Below are 17145 nucleotides of genomic sequence, written 5' to 3'. Positions count from 1 at the left end.
CCTCTATTGCCGTTTAAGGAATCTCCATAACTAAAGATAAACTTGGACTTTGGCAAGGCCAGGCTGGCTCTCCAAACTCCAGGTTATGAGAAAGGCTTTATTTTCTTTTCTTTAACCACTAAAACGAAGTGTGCCTCTCTCTAAGCAACTAGGGCTGTGCTCTAAGGTGCTACATTCRTTTCACTGGGGATTTTGCAGTGAAAAGCAGGAGACAATTCTGTGTTAGGTAACAGAGATGAAGGGTAGCCCTGTGGATTAGGGCAGGGGGATGTGCACAGCCACATAAATGGTGTTTGTGAGTCACCTTTGCAGGCAAATGGGGAGAGAGAGTATCTCTCTCAGGGCTGCAGAAAAGGGAGGAATGCCTTTTGCTTTATCTAAATTTGCATGATGAGTATTTTCCTAAGTGCATAGCTTCATTCTTCTCTACCCACCTTATATGTATTATCTTGCTTTTATATGGTGTTTATATGGTGTTGCACTGCTCTGTGCAGTGGATCCTGCCTGACTGACTCCTTAGAGGGCACTTTCAGATATCTGAGCTACAGATAGGGGTATTTATTATTTAAGAGCATGGAAAATATAATTAACACAGTCTTTATTTCTACTGTAATTTCAAACATCAGAAGGGCTATCTGCAGACAGTAAAGAGGAATAAGTAGTAAAATAAATAATCCTCAGAAAGTGTATTTTTTCCCCTCTGTTTTCTTAACCTCAGAGATACATRTTAGGACAGAGAAGCCAGAGACCCTTTTAGCCTATTCCTCTCTTCCAGAAATGTGTTGGCATTCCTAAATATTTTTATCCCAATACCTTAAAGCACTTCAATTCTTACTGGAAGTGAAGTTAGTCCTCTGCCTACTGTGAAATACAGGGAGYTTAAAGATGGTTTCAAATAATCTTTTATCTTCCCTTCTAGCTATAAGTGGAATTTAGCTGKAACAGAGAATAGGGGCCCCACATTTTCAAGGCATCTGTTTTCCCATATAAGCTCTTGACTCGCAGGGAGTGGGAAGAGTGTGTTGCAGTAAATCAGAAAGTCCATAAGGTGTKGGGTGGGGTCAAACTTCTGATTGCAATAATTGCCCCAGAAAGGCCTCAAATGAGATAAGCCTTGTACTTGGTAGTGAACTGTGGTGGTCAGCAGAAACCTTTTCATCTTGCCTTGCACCTGGGCACAGCACAGTGTTCCTGCCTGGCCCTGAACTGTGCTGCCAGCTGAGAGCACTGACTTTACAAACACCCTGACAATTTGATTTTAACAGCCCTGCTTTTGCTATGTCGTTTTCTTGCAAAATGACAGACTGGGTAAGCTAGATAAAAACCTGGACTTRTATCTAGCACTGCTTTTGAAGAAGTGAGCAAAGGCTGTGATGGTAAGAGGTGGGCAGCTCTCAGTGAATCCCACTGGAGATATCTGAAAAAGTAACTCTTGATTCTGAACTGCCAGTGGGTCCCCTGGGACTTGTTTGGGGAAAATTATTCTATTTCCTTTTTTTTTTTTTTTTTTCTTTTTTTTTTTTTTTTTTTTTTTTTTTTTTTTTTTTTTTTTTTTTTAAATCCAAGTGTTTAAGCACTCCTCAGAACAAATCAGGATGATCAGGATGGAGACCCTGCTCTCAGTCACCCCAATTGCCTTTTAAAGTTCGCTTGGCTTCGTTCACTGGACACAGCTCGGATCCACAGCTCAGGTACGAGCATCCTGCTCTGTGGAGAACCACCTGAGGGTGTGAGAATCCGGAGTAACTCCGCGTACCAGTCTGGGAAGAAGCAGCCTGAGGTCTCAGACAGCAGGGATGGCAATCGCGGGATCCTTCAGGAAGCCGCTCCCGCGGTGCAGAGCGCAGCTGTCCGCTGGATGGCACCAGGGCTCCGTACGTGTGTCACCCTCCCCTGCAGCCTCCCTGCGCTRTCCCATCATCACTGGGATCAGAGATGCTTTGCGAACAGACACAGCAGGACTCTGGAAGCAAAATGATAGGGGGAAACTAGAGATGAGAAAGCGATGCAGGATGCTGTCACGGTGAATATTCTTAAAGGGGCAATRATCTTTTATGGTGGGTTACCGAGAYGGGAATATTGTGTACTTAATGTTCCTACCCATACAGGCTGCTATTTCCAAATAATCACATAGGGAATAATAACAGCTGTRGAATACACCTTTTCTAGCAATAGGATAAAGGKGAAAACATTTTTTTTTTTCAAACTGTGTTGTTGCAACTCTTCCTTCTTGCTGCTCCAGGCTACAGCAACAGCAGTATATAAATGCTGCAGGCTGTGCAGATTGTGGCTGCAGGATTCTGTGCCCTGAAGCATATTAGCATCCCATGTGTGACCCAGGTCAGAGGAATTAATAGGGCCACTGGGAGTCAACTCTCTCTGACACCTCAGTGGAGAATGGATGCAGCAAACTTACAGCAGATATTTATAGAAAAATGTACAAGTTAATACTCTTCTCCACAGCCACTGGAGCTGGGCTTGCTGCCTAAATGTAGATTTACAATGCACTTACTGAAGCCAAGAAACTTTAAAGAAGTCATCAAACAAAGGGGAGCTATTTGGAAATTGAGTGATCMATTACATTATGTTGTAATTCTTAGTGATCTCTGATGATTGTCTTTATTTATTTAACACTGCTCAGGCAGAAGTGGGAGCCAGCCCTGGATTTACAGAWACTGCTGCTGGTGGCAGCGAGGAATGAGAAGAGCCTACAAGGCAGAACATTGCAGCACAAGGCTGAGATGCTCAGTAAGGACCAACCTTGGCAGCCTGAAGCTAGTGTAACCTTGAGGAGGAGCCTGCTCCTCCACGTAGGTGACAGAAGCCAGTGGGCTCCAGGTGCAGGGCTAGTTGGGGTCCATGCCCAGGAGCAGCATAAGCAGGCAGGCAATCAGATCACAGATCTGGGCTTCTTCTTTAGGGTGCCACAGGCACTGGCTCTTTCAAACCTGCCCTTTATTCCTTCAGAGACAGACCCCACTGTCACACCTGGTGCAGGGAGAAGGAYACCTGAGAGAGATGCCAAGCTGTGGGTGGCAGCAGTTGCTAAACCTCTCTGTCACCCCACCCTGAAGAGGAAGAGCAGAAGTTCTGCCCCAGTTTTGGCTTTTGCAGCAGTGAAGAGGGCAGAGGAGAGGTATAGCCCCAGTTTTGGCTTTTGCAGCAGGGCTGCAGGCTGGTCTGCTGTCAGAGGCAGCAGCAGGGTCCTGCTGGGACCACAGGCTTAACCAGAACAGGGCAGACATGTTTTTAGACCATGTCCTGATGCGACTAAAAATTCACCTTCCTCGTTCAGAAATCAGGTCAAAATCAAGCATAAATGGCCTGTAAAGTGTCCCAAGTAATAAAAATAAATATGTTGTGCTTTTATTCTCAACCAAGAACTGAGCACCGGACAACTGCTGACTCATTCCCCCTGCATTAGGATGGGGAGAGAACTGGAAGAGTAAAAGTGAGACAGTGGGAAGACAAAGGCATCATTCCAAATGTCTCCCATCTCCTTCCTTTTTCCCTCAGCTTTGTATGCTGGACATGATGCCACATGTTATAATCTGGAATAACTGTTTGGTCAGCTGGGATCAGCTGTCCTGGCTGTATCCCCTCCYGGCTCCTTGTGCCCCCACAGTCCACTGTGGGTGAGAACCAGAAAAGGCCTTGGCTCTGTGTCRGCACTCTCAGCAGTAATGGAAACACCCATGCTACCAACACTTTCACTCAAGTCCAAAACCAAGCCCCACACCAGCTACTTTGAAAAAATTAACTCTAYCCCAGCAAAAACCAGCACAAAGTAGCAGGACATTAAGTCCCAAATGAGCAAGGGCAGATCCATTTGCTTTCCAAGATGTATTGACTAAGACATGAAAATATCCTTTTTGTTCAAAAATTTTGCTATAATTTTACCTGTGTGTGTGTGTGTGTGTGTGTGTGTTTCATGTCAACTGTATAATCTGGGCAGAGTATGTCTGACCCAAGCACCATCAGCAGGGGTTTGGGGTTTGGGGAYGTCCTGTCAGTCCCCATCTGATCAATATTCCCCTCTGAGCTGACTTCTTTTGTATTATTTTGCTGGTGGTGATTTCCTGTAAAACTGGGTTAGCAAGGAGAGATTCCTCCTGTGATTGTCATGTCCAGGCTGGRTGTAGTACCTGTGCTTCACAGGACAAAGAGTCACATTGTTCTACAAAGAGCTGCCTAAAAGGCTGAGTGTTACAAAGAGCCAGAGCTCCTTGGCTGAATTTCTGCAGAAAGAAGAGATCATCATACTTTACCTGAAAAGCTGCTGAGCTGCTACAAAGGTCATCCAGGCTCTTCCCCTCTCTACCAGAAGAGCAGATGCCCTGGTGGCCACATGGGGAGTTGCTGCAGCTCATGACGCTGAAACTGCTGTCACTGAGMAGCTTCTCCTTTACAAAATTCTCCTGACCCTTATATCCTGTCTTCTTCCTCCTTTCTCTTTGTATTTCTTCCCTGAACATTAAAACCAGGGGATCAGAAAAGTAGGACATCTTCTGATCCACCAGTGGAGCTGACCTAAACTTGTTTGAGTGTGGTGGAGGTGGGAGCTGAGCCTTCTCCCAGCCTGGGAGAGGAGATGCTTTCTGCTGTCCCATATTCCTCTGAGTTACCAGGTGAAGGGAATGTTTTAGATTTAATTTGCAGGTCAGAGCAGGGCGGGCTGCCAGTGGCAGATAAGCACAAGGCTTGCTGTGGTTGTACATGGTGTGGGATTTCGTTTCTCCTTTGGCATGCTTGTAAAACATTTTCTTGTATAATTGTCTGAAACCTTAGAGTGTCTCCATGCAGCAGGTCTGGAAATCCTAGGAATGAGGGTCAGAAATAGTCATAAATTACTTCTCTAAAATTTWCCTGCAAAAGACTGGCTTCACTTGATTTCACAATATGCCTCCAAAATCGCAGAACTGGATTTTTACTTTTACTTTGTTTTTACTCTTCTCAGCTACATAAAATTTTAGCTTTTGCCACTGATATGTTCAAGATGCCTTTTTCTTTTTTAAACTGATTCTTACCTTTTACTCCCATGGAAAGAGAAGAAAATCATTCCCAAAAGAGACAATTGTGCTCATTATAGTCCAGAAGAATGGAGAAGTTGGGAACAAACAAATTATTTTAAATACATTAATTTTTGTAGGTAATTTATATTTCTTACAGTTGCTAAAAATGAAGAATTGGGGTTTCTTTGAGTCTTGTAATGAAATTGGAAGAGAACATAAAAGAAAATCACAAAGGATGTATTTGAAAGCAAGCCTCTAGACTGAGTACCAGGTTGTTGGAGTACAAAGGCTGTACTCCAAATACCCTGTGTTATTTAGGCCAAGATATTTTATTCCTCATTTCCAGCAGCTCTGTGCTTTCACCTTGTGTGAGAGTCACTTGCATGCTCAGATATCTCCTCTCCTCCCAGCCACGGCCAGTTCAATGTCTTCTTAAAGGTGCCAAAAGCACTGAGATTCGGAAAAACAGTTTACCAAAAAAAAAATCAGGATGCATTATTAAAATATAGGGAAATATTATGTAAGTAATGTTATGCAGTTACTGAGTGACCTAAAAATCCCTCAGTCTTACATATGTCACTTTTGCAGCATATTAATTTTACAGAAACCCTGCTGATTTGTGCGGTTTTTTACAAATTCTTATTTTATTTTTATTTTTAAACACAGCATTCAGAAAATYRCAGARTTCAGAGAATGAGGGAGAAAAGAGRGAGAATCCCATGAGAAAAAACTAAGGCTRGTTGCTTAATTCCCCTGAAATCAGTGAGGGCAGAAAATACCAGGGAAATATTGGTTTTCCTTCTTTAAATAATTTTTTTTTGGTAGATACACTTAAAAGCAGTAAATACAGAACATTTAAGGAATTTTTTTTATAGCAAAAGAAGCAACAGCCTTTTCATTTAATTACCTCAATTATGGTAAGAAAAATAAAGTATAGTTTTAATTTACAATTCCARTTTATATTGACACTAAAGAGAAGCTATCCTGCTGTTAAGAGGAACTTTTCAAATTGGACCCACACTTCATGGTCTGCTGTTGAAAAAAGGATTTCAAAATCTAATTTTCTGAAATGTCAGAAGTGAAATATTGTCTTTTGTGTTTGTCACAAGTCCCTGTGACTCAGCAAAGAGGATGTCACTGCAGTGCTTATTTGTAAAAGCGGCTTTCTGAAGCTGTCCTTTGTACCCTTCTGCCAGGCAGAGGTGAAAGAGCGCAGGACGAAAGTGAAAGAAGAGTTTAGCCTKGTTAGTATTTAGGCTGATTAAGGGGAAAAAGGCTTTGGGAAGCTCTTCAAGCCAAAGAACAAAAACCACTGCTGGTGCTCAAAACGCTGTGAAATCCCACAAAGTTCAAACGAAGCTGCTGAAAGGAGAGACAGCATATACTTCAGATAAAGGAATTCTGTCTCCCCGAGTTCAGGGTTCAGCTGCTCCTCCATAGACACACATCAATCCCAGGCTGTGCTTTCCACAGTCTGTGTGGAACTGGGGCCAGCTGAAGGATCAATAGGTGAACAGTGGCTGATGAGTAAATAGGAAAGGACTTTGCCTTTAGGAAAARAAYGGMATAWAAGTCATTTTAGAGGGAATTTTCTSTGTTTTCTCTCTCMTGCATGTGCTGGAGATCTCCAGCCAAGATTTCTTTATTTTATTTAGTTTTGTTTTGTTATATTTTAGTGTGGCTTTGGACTGGAAGGTTTAACATTGTACTACTAATCACAATTTGAAAAACCTGTGATGCTAGAAAACCAGTGCAATGGTTATTTTATACAAACCCGGAGACAGACCAATTAAGCATAAGGAATTTTAATTCTTGTTATATAAGTGGTTATGCATAAACTTGCTTTTTTGTGTTTGTAATAGACTGTGAGGAAAAAAAATCGATTTAATTGAAGTTACTGGTTTATATTTTGGTGAAAAAATAGCTTTATTAAGAGTCAGAAAACCTCAARTTCAAGTATAAAATATTTATGCAGCATATTGCTATGGATAGCTGTTATGCATTCACATACATTTATTCATACTTCACTTTGGGAAGCAAAAGTGTACAAATACAATTAAAAACAAGAAAAAGCAAAATAATAGCTTTTCCAAGGTCCCCTTTAGAAAGTGCTCTATGAAAATGTCTAGCTGAGAATTCATACATGGCTGTTTGCAAAGCTGTGCAAAAGATCTCGAGCCCTGACAAACCAGCCAAAGCCAGCCTGGACAACGGAAATCCCATCTCCTCCCCTCTGAGAAAGATGGGCGCAGAGCAATATTTTGGTGTGACTGCACTCTGCAAAGGTGCCTCTCCTTCAGGAGTAGGAAATCCCTGCTGGTTATGTTGCAGTCTTCTGGAAATTGTTGGCTTTTCAGCTGGGAGAGCTTCCTGATGTCCCTTGTGTCTTTCTCAAGGAATGGGCATTGACCTTGCAGATGGTTTTCATTTTCTTATTTTATATTTGTCTGGAGAAAAGCAAAGAACCCACTCACAACTGTTTCTTGTCCTGTTTTTGTGGTTAGGATTGCTCAGTGATTGACCCTCTACAGCTGCAGTGCAAGATGGAGCAGCAGAGCTGTCTCTGCAGAGGGCAGGAGCCTCAGTGAGTTCCACAGCACTGCAGCTCTTAATTAACCCTTCCCATTATCTCTGCAAGTGTGGAGTCCTTATTTTTCCATCTGTAGGTTTAACARGACTCTTCTGGTCCCTAGGGAGAACATAAGCCCTGTTCCCAAGAAGACTTTTTCTTCCATCTGTCTTTGCCCTGAACACAGACTAGCTTTGTGGTGGAAATTTCTTCTTCCTCACCACTTTTAGGTTTTGGAAGCCAGAAGCCCTGAGGAAAATTATTTTGTCATGAAAACATATCCGTTTTGTGAGTGCATAACTGTATAGGAAATTAGCAGGTGAGRAGGGAGAGCAGAGTAAAAATAACYTTGTTCTTAATGGTTCCYGACTCTGAACTCCTGTAAACATCTCCCCAAGTGCACGGATTTTGATCCTGAGGATTCACAGGTACCTTTCCTCAAGTTCCTYCCTCCTGACAGCTGAAGTGAGAGTGAAAGCCAGAAGAGGTGAAGAAAATGTCTCTTGGGGGAAAACAAAACAAAACAGAAAGTAGCTCGGCCTAGAGCAGGTAAAACGTAGCTTTTTCCAATGTGGGTTTGAAGCCAGCTACTGCTGCTGGCCCTTTCTGTGACCACCAATGGACAGAGAATACTTTCTGTCTGTTTTTATCTCAGAGGGAGCTACCACATTGAAGCACACTCAGTGTAAAATAGTGAGCTGGTTTCTAGTCAGCTTCTTCTCTTTCCCTGCCTCCTTGTCTTGAAAAGCAGGGCAAGAGATGTCCCTTAGGCAGGTGATAGAGGGTGAAGGTCCCTCCAGCCTCACAGAAAAGCATGGCTGTGGGCAGTGAGCCCTGCTGTGAGTATGAATTCACCTTACAAATGAGGGAGTGCTGATTGAAGGCATCCATTGCCAATAACTAAAGACACAGACTTGGCTGTGGTGCATTGAAGGGCAGTTTATCACCAGAGCCTGGGAGTAGCCATGTGATCATTTCTGGGATTTGACCTGCCCGTAAATCAGATGGGCATGTTTCCATTCTCATGGGTCAACAAAATTAGGTTTGGGAGAAAACAACCCAGTAAAGGTTTGCAGAAATGAGACCTGATGAGAGTTTCAGTTCTTTCATTCGCCTTTGATCAAAACTGGTTTCTGTAGAAACTATTCCTCAGATGCTGGGGTTTCTGTAGAATCTATTCCTCAGATGTTGGGGTTTTTTCCCTGTTTATCAATAGCCTGTATTTTAAGACCTTGTGTCTTTCATGCAGTCTGGAATGCCTTCAGCTGATGATTCAGTTTACATGTTTATGCTAAAATGAGTCCAGTTACCCTCTGGGAAAACCCACTTGGGTTGGGCATAAAGGAAAATTGGGCTGAGTAGTTCAGACAGAGGCATCCATTTAATTTCCACTGAAGTTAAAGCAGTTGAATTCTTTCAAGCACCACACACTTAGACTGAGTTGTGCAGGTGGATTTCCAGCACAGTTCCTTTGGTGATATCTAAACCAGAAGGAGCTTTCTCTCACCTTTCCTGATTCTCAGATATGCTTGGGGTTAAGGAAAGGCATTCGGAAGGGACCTGTCACTTGCATATGACCCATTTAGAAATACTTTAGAGCCAATCTTTTAGCCAGAGTGTCTTTTTTAATTTTGGGTTGCCTTTGCAGTATTTGTGAAAACTTGTCTCTGCACTTGGCTTTTAATTGCTATCGTGTGAAAATATTGAAGCCAGGAAGAGAATGGATGAATAATAAAATAGAAAATAGTGACTTATTCCAGAATGTCTCTCCCTAGGTTATTAACGTACACACCACCAGCATGTCCATGATTATTGGTTGGACAGCTTTGGAAGTTATTAATAAATAACCAGGATAAGCAACATTATTTGCTGCAATATTCTGTCAGCCCATTTCCTTCAGCCAGCACTGGATTGATGGTGGCTCTTGGGTGTTTCTGTTTTGCAGATGTTGTAGAGTTTTCCAATGGAAAGGCTGGTATTGCTGTTGAGCTTTTGTTTGCTGCTGTCCAATACACAACAAGCACCATCGTAAGTACATTTTATTATCAATTCTTCAAGCCTAACAAATCCCCTGAAAAAGAAGGTAGGAAATATTCTCTCTCTCTTGATAGAGAATCAACAAAGCAAGTTTCTTGGACCACAGAAAAATTTGTTTAGCCTTAAATAGGTAAGAAGTAAAGAGCTTAAAACTGGCCTTTTAAGGGAGAAATCTTCTCTCAGGTACCAATAATATAAAAAATGTCCTACTAAAGCAAGTTGTTCATTCTGTTATTGCTGTTTGCTCATCTATTGTTTGTGACATTTACTGGATTGAAAAATCCTGGGGAAAAACATCTGTAATTACTTTGTAGATTGCAGAAAGCACARGTTTCACTTTTGGGAGACCTTCAGTATTCTTCTGTACTTATGCTCTATTTTAGTGGAGATTTGCATGTAAGTCAGGCCTTGTTTCATCTTTTGCTAGAGCCAATAGACTCTGAGTGAATGAAATTAAAAATCAGCTTTATTCCCCGATTTCTATACCTCACCTTTCATTTTATGTATTTAAGGAAGTGACTTTTTTTTTTCCAAAAGTAAAAATGAAAGTTCAGCCAACACATTCTGATAATAGCAAAATCATCTACCTTTCATTTTAGAAGTCTTCTGCAGAATAATTGTTTTCCAAAAGCACCTTTCTTGAGCACAGAACTGTTGTTCGTCTATGGGACATCGTAGGTGAAGAGGCAGAACTTCACTCTTCACACAATTCTCTAATTTTTGTAAAATATACTTGAAAAAATGGAGAGAAAAATTGCTAAGAAGCACCAGAGTAGAATTAAGAACAAAGAAAAGCAATAAAGAGGGGAAAAAATAAATCCCAACCAGTTTAGCCTCCAACTCAGCTCTTCCTGGGCTGTGGTGTAAACTTCTGTGATCTTTCATTTCCAGCATTTCACTAACAATGAAGATCATCTACTTGTAACCCCATACATTTGGTTATATGGGGAATTGATACTTCCTGACATGTTAAAGCATAAACTGGCATAATGTGGGAACTAGTACATGAAGATACTTAACTTTGCAGCATTAATTGTGTATTTATGAATATGTACACATTGTCTTTCAATGCATGGCCATGATTTGTTTAGGAAATTGAGTTTAGAGAGCTTTCTCTGAGTTACGCCAGGCTATGAATTGTATTGGCAGTCCCTGGGACATATTGCAGGTTTTTTCCTCTCCTATTTATGTATAGCTTGTAGGACTTAAATGGGACAGTTCAGAACTTGGAGAACAATCAGAGAAAATTGTTTCCTTTTAACCTCTGCTCTGACTAATCAGGGTGATAGATTAGGTGAGCTCCACAAGTCCCAAGCTTAGCTACCAATAGTTAAAGTTAGTTAAAATCTGTTTTATTGTTAAAATTCGTTTTGTTTGGGAATTCACTGAACATACTGGACAACCTATTTCTCTAATTCTATTTCAATCTATTTATTTTAGATTCCTTATTACTGCCCCAAATGTGGTGCATTTGGGCACACATGAGACAATRACAGTCCAAGTCCACGGGGCACAGAGCCCTGTGCAAGTCACTGCATACTTCAAAGATGAGACAAGAAACCAGCTCCTATCAGAGAGGATCTTCTTTAACCTTAACCAAAATAATGGCTACCAAGAGATGAAAAAAATAATGGTGAGTTTGCCATCATAGTGATGCATTTTTTTTTTTCTTGGCTATAAAAAGCACATAATTTGTACTCTAAATATGTTGGAACAGAGACAACACTAATCCATAGAAACAGATGACAAAGCACCGATTCCAATGACATCAGCACCCTGTTCACACAGCCATCTAATAAAACAATGTCTAATGCCATTTAGTGGTGATTGTGAATACTTTTTTGCGCCCATATAACAAGCACAGGATTTTGTCACATGCTGATATGTGAAATTTAATTTAAACACATTTAATTATTTTTTCACTGGTTTTTTTTTCTGTGCCACTTAAACTATGACTGCATTCATGTCTTTGGCTTGCTACTGGCCATTTTACAATATAGGAGAAACTTTTAAAAATGTGCAATCTCTCAGACCAAAGCCTGTGTTCTTTTCTGCAGATTTTTAAGTTAATTCTTTATATCCTGCATTGAATCATTTGCTTCTGGCACGACTCTTTGAAGTCTGGCAGGATTTCCTTCAGTAGCACTAGACTGGGCTATTTGGGTGGAAAACAGCACACATCAAAATTCAGTTTGGATCTGGCTGGTCACTCCCAAAGCTGACAGCTGAGCTTTTCAATCAGGTTCCTGTTGATGTGATGTTTAGAAGTGTCATATTAAATTGCATGAAGTAAAGCACCAATCTCATAACCAAGTTTTTAGCATAAATTGGGATTGCACGATAGTAACTGGAAATCAATGGGGATTTAGGCTGAAGAAAAGTCGCCTGCCTTGAGTTATTGACATTGGACAGAATAAARTATATTTCTACAGTGGGCAATGGACTATTAGATAGCATTTCTACTTTAAAAGAAACATTCACCCAGTAAGAAAGATGCAAATGCCCAGTGAGAAAGATAGAATTGAGAATCTTCTGTCAACAGTGCTAATGAGATTATTTAAGCACTTCAGCTGTTGTGGGTCCTCAGCTATGTGGTTCCAAAGTTACCAGGCTCATCTCTGACTTTGTGGGGTTTTCCTTTTTGTTCTCTGTAGGTCGAGCCAGGGTCTCTGCAACAGAACCTGTTCAAGAAGGACAATCTGCCGTATGTTCTGCTGGTCACTGAGAGCAAGGAACTTCAGATGACAGTCAAGAGCACCCGCATCCTCCTGTCCTCCAAGAAAGGCTACATCTTTATTCAGACAGATAAGCCCATATACACACCAAGTTCCCAAGGTTAAAATACAGATTTTCAGGTGTTGAATATGGATGCCACAAGGGCATGACTAGAAAAAGTAATAATGACCCGGTTGCTCCTGCAGCGAGGGTTTCTGCAGGGTCTGCTCTGCACATTGCAGCAATCCCAGTGGAAGTGCCTCCAGAGCCAGAGTCCCTCTAAAGGGGGACACACAAAATCTGCTTCTTTGTCTGCAAAAAGCTAAATAATTACTTTCTTTTGGAAAACAAATTAATGAGGAATCTGCCAAAAAACAAACTCCTATTGCTTCTACTTGCAACACCAGCAATAAGTAATCTTTGCTCTTTAAGACMACTACTGCTTTGTTGCTTACCAATTTAATTAAGTAACTAAAGAGGGAAGTAAAAAGAGTTTTTGAGCTTGGTTTCAGGCCTCAACCACAGAAGCAATACAAAAGTGTGTGATGTTCCCTGAGTAATTCTCATAATTTTCTTCAAAAAAATTACCTAGTCACGTTGCATGCAAAGCCTATGGAAGAATGCAGTTATTTTTTGAAATTTCTCAGACTTCATTAAAAGAAAGTGTTTGATGTAGAATTCAATAACTCAGATTACGTCTTACAATAATTAGTATCTAGAAATGCCAGAAAGAAATATGTGACCATATTTATTCTTCTGTTAAACAGTAAAATACAGGATCTTCATTCTGGACAATGCWATGAGGCCAACGGATGACACGGTTACAGTTGCTGTGCTTGTGAGTATGCCAAAACACTGCTGATGGGTGCTTCTTCAGCACAGGAACTATGGAAAAAATTCACAGAAGAGCAAAACTATAGCTATGACTCCTCCCCAGAAATCAGTATGGATTATCTCGTGGTGAGAATTGTCTAGTCATTTTTGGCCCATGTAGGGAGCATGGAGGGAAACATGACATGTGACTATGGAAGTAGGAAAGTAAGAAAAGCATTTYCTCTTCCATAGGACATTTTCTCCTCATAGTATATGAACTTGAGCTTTTGGATGTAAATGTTTGACACCTTGTGCATAATTTCGACGTTTGCTTTCTCTGTCTTAACAGAATTCCAAAGGAATGGTGGTTAAAAAGTCAGACCGGAAAATAAACACAGTGTTTGGTGAACACTTTGACATACCTGACATTGCTGAGTATGTTACTGCTGTGCCTTCTGCATTAAAACCTGTAGATTAGGCTTTTTAACTACYGAATTTCTTGAATTACCTTTCAAAATTCTCTTTCTTTCACCATGGAGGAGATATTGAGCCTATGATTAATATCTTCTTTTCTTTAAGGACCACATCTTGGAGAGTGAATTTACTGTTAATTCAGAATTTGCTGTTAATATGCTGCAATATGTGCAATTAGCAATATGTGTCCGGGTAAAGAACAATTTAACAAACTSTTTAAATATCTGCTCAAACGTATGGCTGCATAAGCATTTCTGAGAAGGCTGGTGTGCAAAGTGTAATTAATTATCTCTGATTTCAAACCTTTTAAGCTTTTACTTAATGTTCATTGTTTTCTGGCATGCTAAGCTGATTTTGATATCACAGTGAAGACAAGCTATTGGAAATATTTTATGAGCTCTCTCTTTTCAAAGAGGACTTTTCAAAGGTAATGGTTTGCAAATATGTTATCTTGCACTTCCTCATAGATTTGAGTGTTTCCTAGGACATTTGGAAATATGTTTCTGGCTTCTCCTAGCAAAGAGAAATCCATTAATTAATTAGTTTGGGATGAGATCAAAGCAAAGAAAATATTATAATTCAGTGATAATTTATATATTGGTATAATKAAATATCTGAGGAATCATAATTAACTATTTTCTGCTGAATCTGGACTTTAGGCCTGGAACTTGGAAAATCAAAGCCTGGTTTCATCAACATGAAATGTCTAATGTTTCCACTGAATTTGAAGTTAAAAGATACGGTGAGATATTATTAAATTTGCATTATATATATAAGAAGTCACCACTGTGTGTTAAAGGATACAATGCAGTGATTAAATCTGGTTGTAGTTAGACACTAAGGACAACTTTCATGGTGTTTCAGTGCATGATTGCTGTTTCTGATACACASTATGGCTTCCACTTATATTTAAAAAAAGAAATTAATTTGTTTTCATAAAGATTTAGTACTTTTTTAACATTTTATCACAAAACATTGGAAGCACTCTCCTACTGTATGAAGAAAAAAAAATAAAAGAAATGAGTTCCATTTCAAAGTCAGTCCATTTCTGGCTAAATTTCCAGTGAARACTGGGATGGGGGAGAAAAAAATAAAAGCTGCMCATTTTCTCTCAGTAGAATTCAGTCTGGAGGTTTATTAGAGTTATTCCTATACTCAAAGAACCTTTTTTAAAGGAAAATAACGCCCTGAGGAGAAAGTAAAAATTAACTATTTGGGATAAGAAGTGGCTTGATTTATTAACACTGAAATTATTGCTTCTTGTAAAATTAATCTGGGTTTGTTGTTTTGTTTCCTTTTTTTTTTCCTTAAAGACAAAAGAAAATGTATTTATGTATGTAAAAGAAATGTATTGAATGGAAATTTCATTTTAACAAAACTCATTTTGCCTCAGCTAGTGGAAGTAGCAGAACAGTGGAGATTTCTGCAACCTCTCCAAACACCCACAAGCAGCAGCAAATCACCCTGATATATGTCCAGGAGCAAATAATTTGGCTTTAACGGAGCAAATTCAATGTGACACAGATGATGTTGAGGAGCTTATATCCACATTCAACCCATTTCAGGGTGGGCTTAGTCAGCCTGCTCCTAGACCAGGGCACTTCATGACAATAATCATTTAGACTTCATCTTCTGACTTTTTTTAATTACAATTAAATAAATTTTTATGCTCTTGAAGACTGCTCCACCACGTTAAACAAAGCAGAATAAGGGAAAATGATCAGGAGGTTTGCTTCAGAAGTGCACTGCTAATTCAAACTAAAACATGCCTTCAGTGCAGCTGTGTCCTCTCAGTGTGTGTTGCCAGCAGTTTAAGGTATGTTTGAAACACACATGTCATGACCTTTTGCCTTCTTTTTTTCATGCAGAGCTTCCAAGTTTTGAAGTCAAACTCATCCCACTTCATCCCTACTACCACATCTGGAATGAAACCTTTGTGTTTGATATCGAGGCGAAGTAGGTGTGCTCAGAGCCAGGCTGTTTGAGGGGGCAGATAASCAGATACGACTTTTGTGACTTTTTCCATTTTCTTGTCATTAACACTTAACCAGCTTCTGGCTTTGCTTGGATCCTACTAACCTTACACAATCATCGCTGTTTCCACTCCTGACTTGAGACATCAGTACCAAGTGCTGCCCAGGTTGTGGTGATCAAGCTGGAACAAGATTGTCTGAATATTTCAGTTTGCTAGCAAAGGTGGCTACTTAGGATTCTCCTCTGTTTTGCTAGGCAAGGTTCAGACAAACTGATGAGCTGGCTGTCTTTATACTTTTTAGTTAGACATTTAGAAATGTTCTAAAGCCTTCAATGTGCTATGTAACGTAATTCAAGTAGAGCTGGATTCGAGGTTGGGTATGGAATTTTCTCAAAGCACTGTGAAGTTYGTTAGTAATAACCTAGTACTTGTTTGAGAGTAATGATTTTATGCAGAAAGTCTTCCAGGTAGATAAATACAATTAMCCAGAGGAGTTTCCATGACTGTCACTACAGACGTGTCCACTGCTGCACAGCAGTGCACTGGTCTGGATGTGCCATGGCCACAGAGCTCTCAGACTGGCCAGGCCATGGGGCAGGGCTCAATGGAAAATTAATTACACCTGGTCCCATACCAAATTATAATGGCATCAAACAGAGTAGCCTGGGAAGCCAGACTATGAAAATTTAGCCACTCAGTTTTTAATAAAGGTAATTTTTTTTTGCTGTTGAATTTTCAAGTTTTATAAGAAAGTCTAAGAAACTGCCTGTTAGGAGAATGAATAAATCAGAACTTGATACCTTTTCTTTTCCTAAAGAAGAATAAATGTAATTAAATGAGAACAGGCAGGCGGAAGCAGCTGGCCTTCTTTCATGGTTGGGAGAAATCTATTCTGTTTCAAAGGAACGAGGACTGTGGACTTCTGGCTGGTGTCCTTGACCCTCCTGGTCCTTCTGCTCTCCAGCACACCGTGAGAGAGCAGACAGAATCTGTGTCCACCTCCTTTTGCTTGGCTGAACAACTCAGCTCTTCTAATCTCCTCTGGATCACCTTCAATTTTTTATTTGGTTCTATCAACTAGCTTTAGTCACGATCACTTGATATTGTGATATGAAGTGATTTTGAACCAGTTTTTGAATCCTTTCTAAAGTTTTCTCTATGCTGTTGCTGCACTCTATTTTGAGTTTATGAAGTTCATATGTATTTGACACRTCATTAGAATCATAATTATTTAAGCAGAAAAATTGAGGTTCAGTAACTGGATAACATCCCTTTCTCTATCGGAAAAGGCCCTAGTGGTGCTACACAGGCCTGYGTGACTTTCATCAAAATCAGCATATGGAATTCCTGATAATTGAACTTATTTCTCTGAACTGGCCATGCATGTAATGAAATTACTTGGTGTATTGGCTGTTGTTTCCCATTTATTAGATCTGGCATTTAATGCAGTTTTCATAAGAGCTGCCTCTCCCTTGGCTTTATTGGTATAGATCAGTGCTGCTGATCAGGTCAATTTGAAAGAGGCTTTGTTTAAACAAAAAAAAAAAAAA

General features: G+C 40.1%; 1 protein-coding gene across 1 annotated transcript in view; it reads left to right on the top strand.

The window, feature by feature from the left end:
• The first annotated feature begins 9472 nt into the window (after positions 1–9472).
• LOC130579768 (complement C4-like) overlaps positions 9473–17145 on the top strand; it is a 43010-nt gene continuing 35337 nt past the window's right edge. Inside the window, exons 1-7 of the mRNA XM_057376819.1 lie at positions 9473–9609; positions 11059–11251; positions 12273–12453; positions 13101–13171; positions 13496–13581; positions 14280–14362; positions 15489–15576. Coding sequence (XP_057232802.1) covers positions 9545–9609; positions 11059–11251; positions 12273–12453; positions 13101–13171; positions 13496–13581; positions 14280–14362; positions 15489–15576 — 767 coding nt within the window. The 5' untranslated portion in view covers positions 9473–9544. The remainder of the gene's footprint in view (positions 9610–11058; positions 11252–12272; positions 12454–13100; positions 13172–13495; positions 13582–14279; positions 14363–15488; positions 15577–17145) is intronic.

Source organism: Malurus melanocephalus, unplaced genomic scaffold, assembly GCF_030028575.1.
Source record: "Malurus melanocephalus ecotype Western Australia unplaced genomic scaffold, MMel_1.1 scaffold_292, whole genome shotgun sequence".
In the NCBI taxonomy this organism is placed as follows: Eukaryota; Metazoa; Chordata; class Aves; order Passeriformes; family Maluridae; genus Malurus; species Malurus melanocephalus.
Note: the sequence above shows the minus strand (reverse complement) of the source record. Positions and strands in the feature narration are given on the sequence as shown.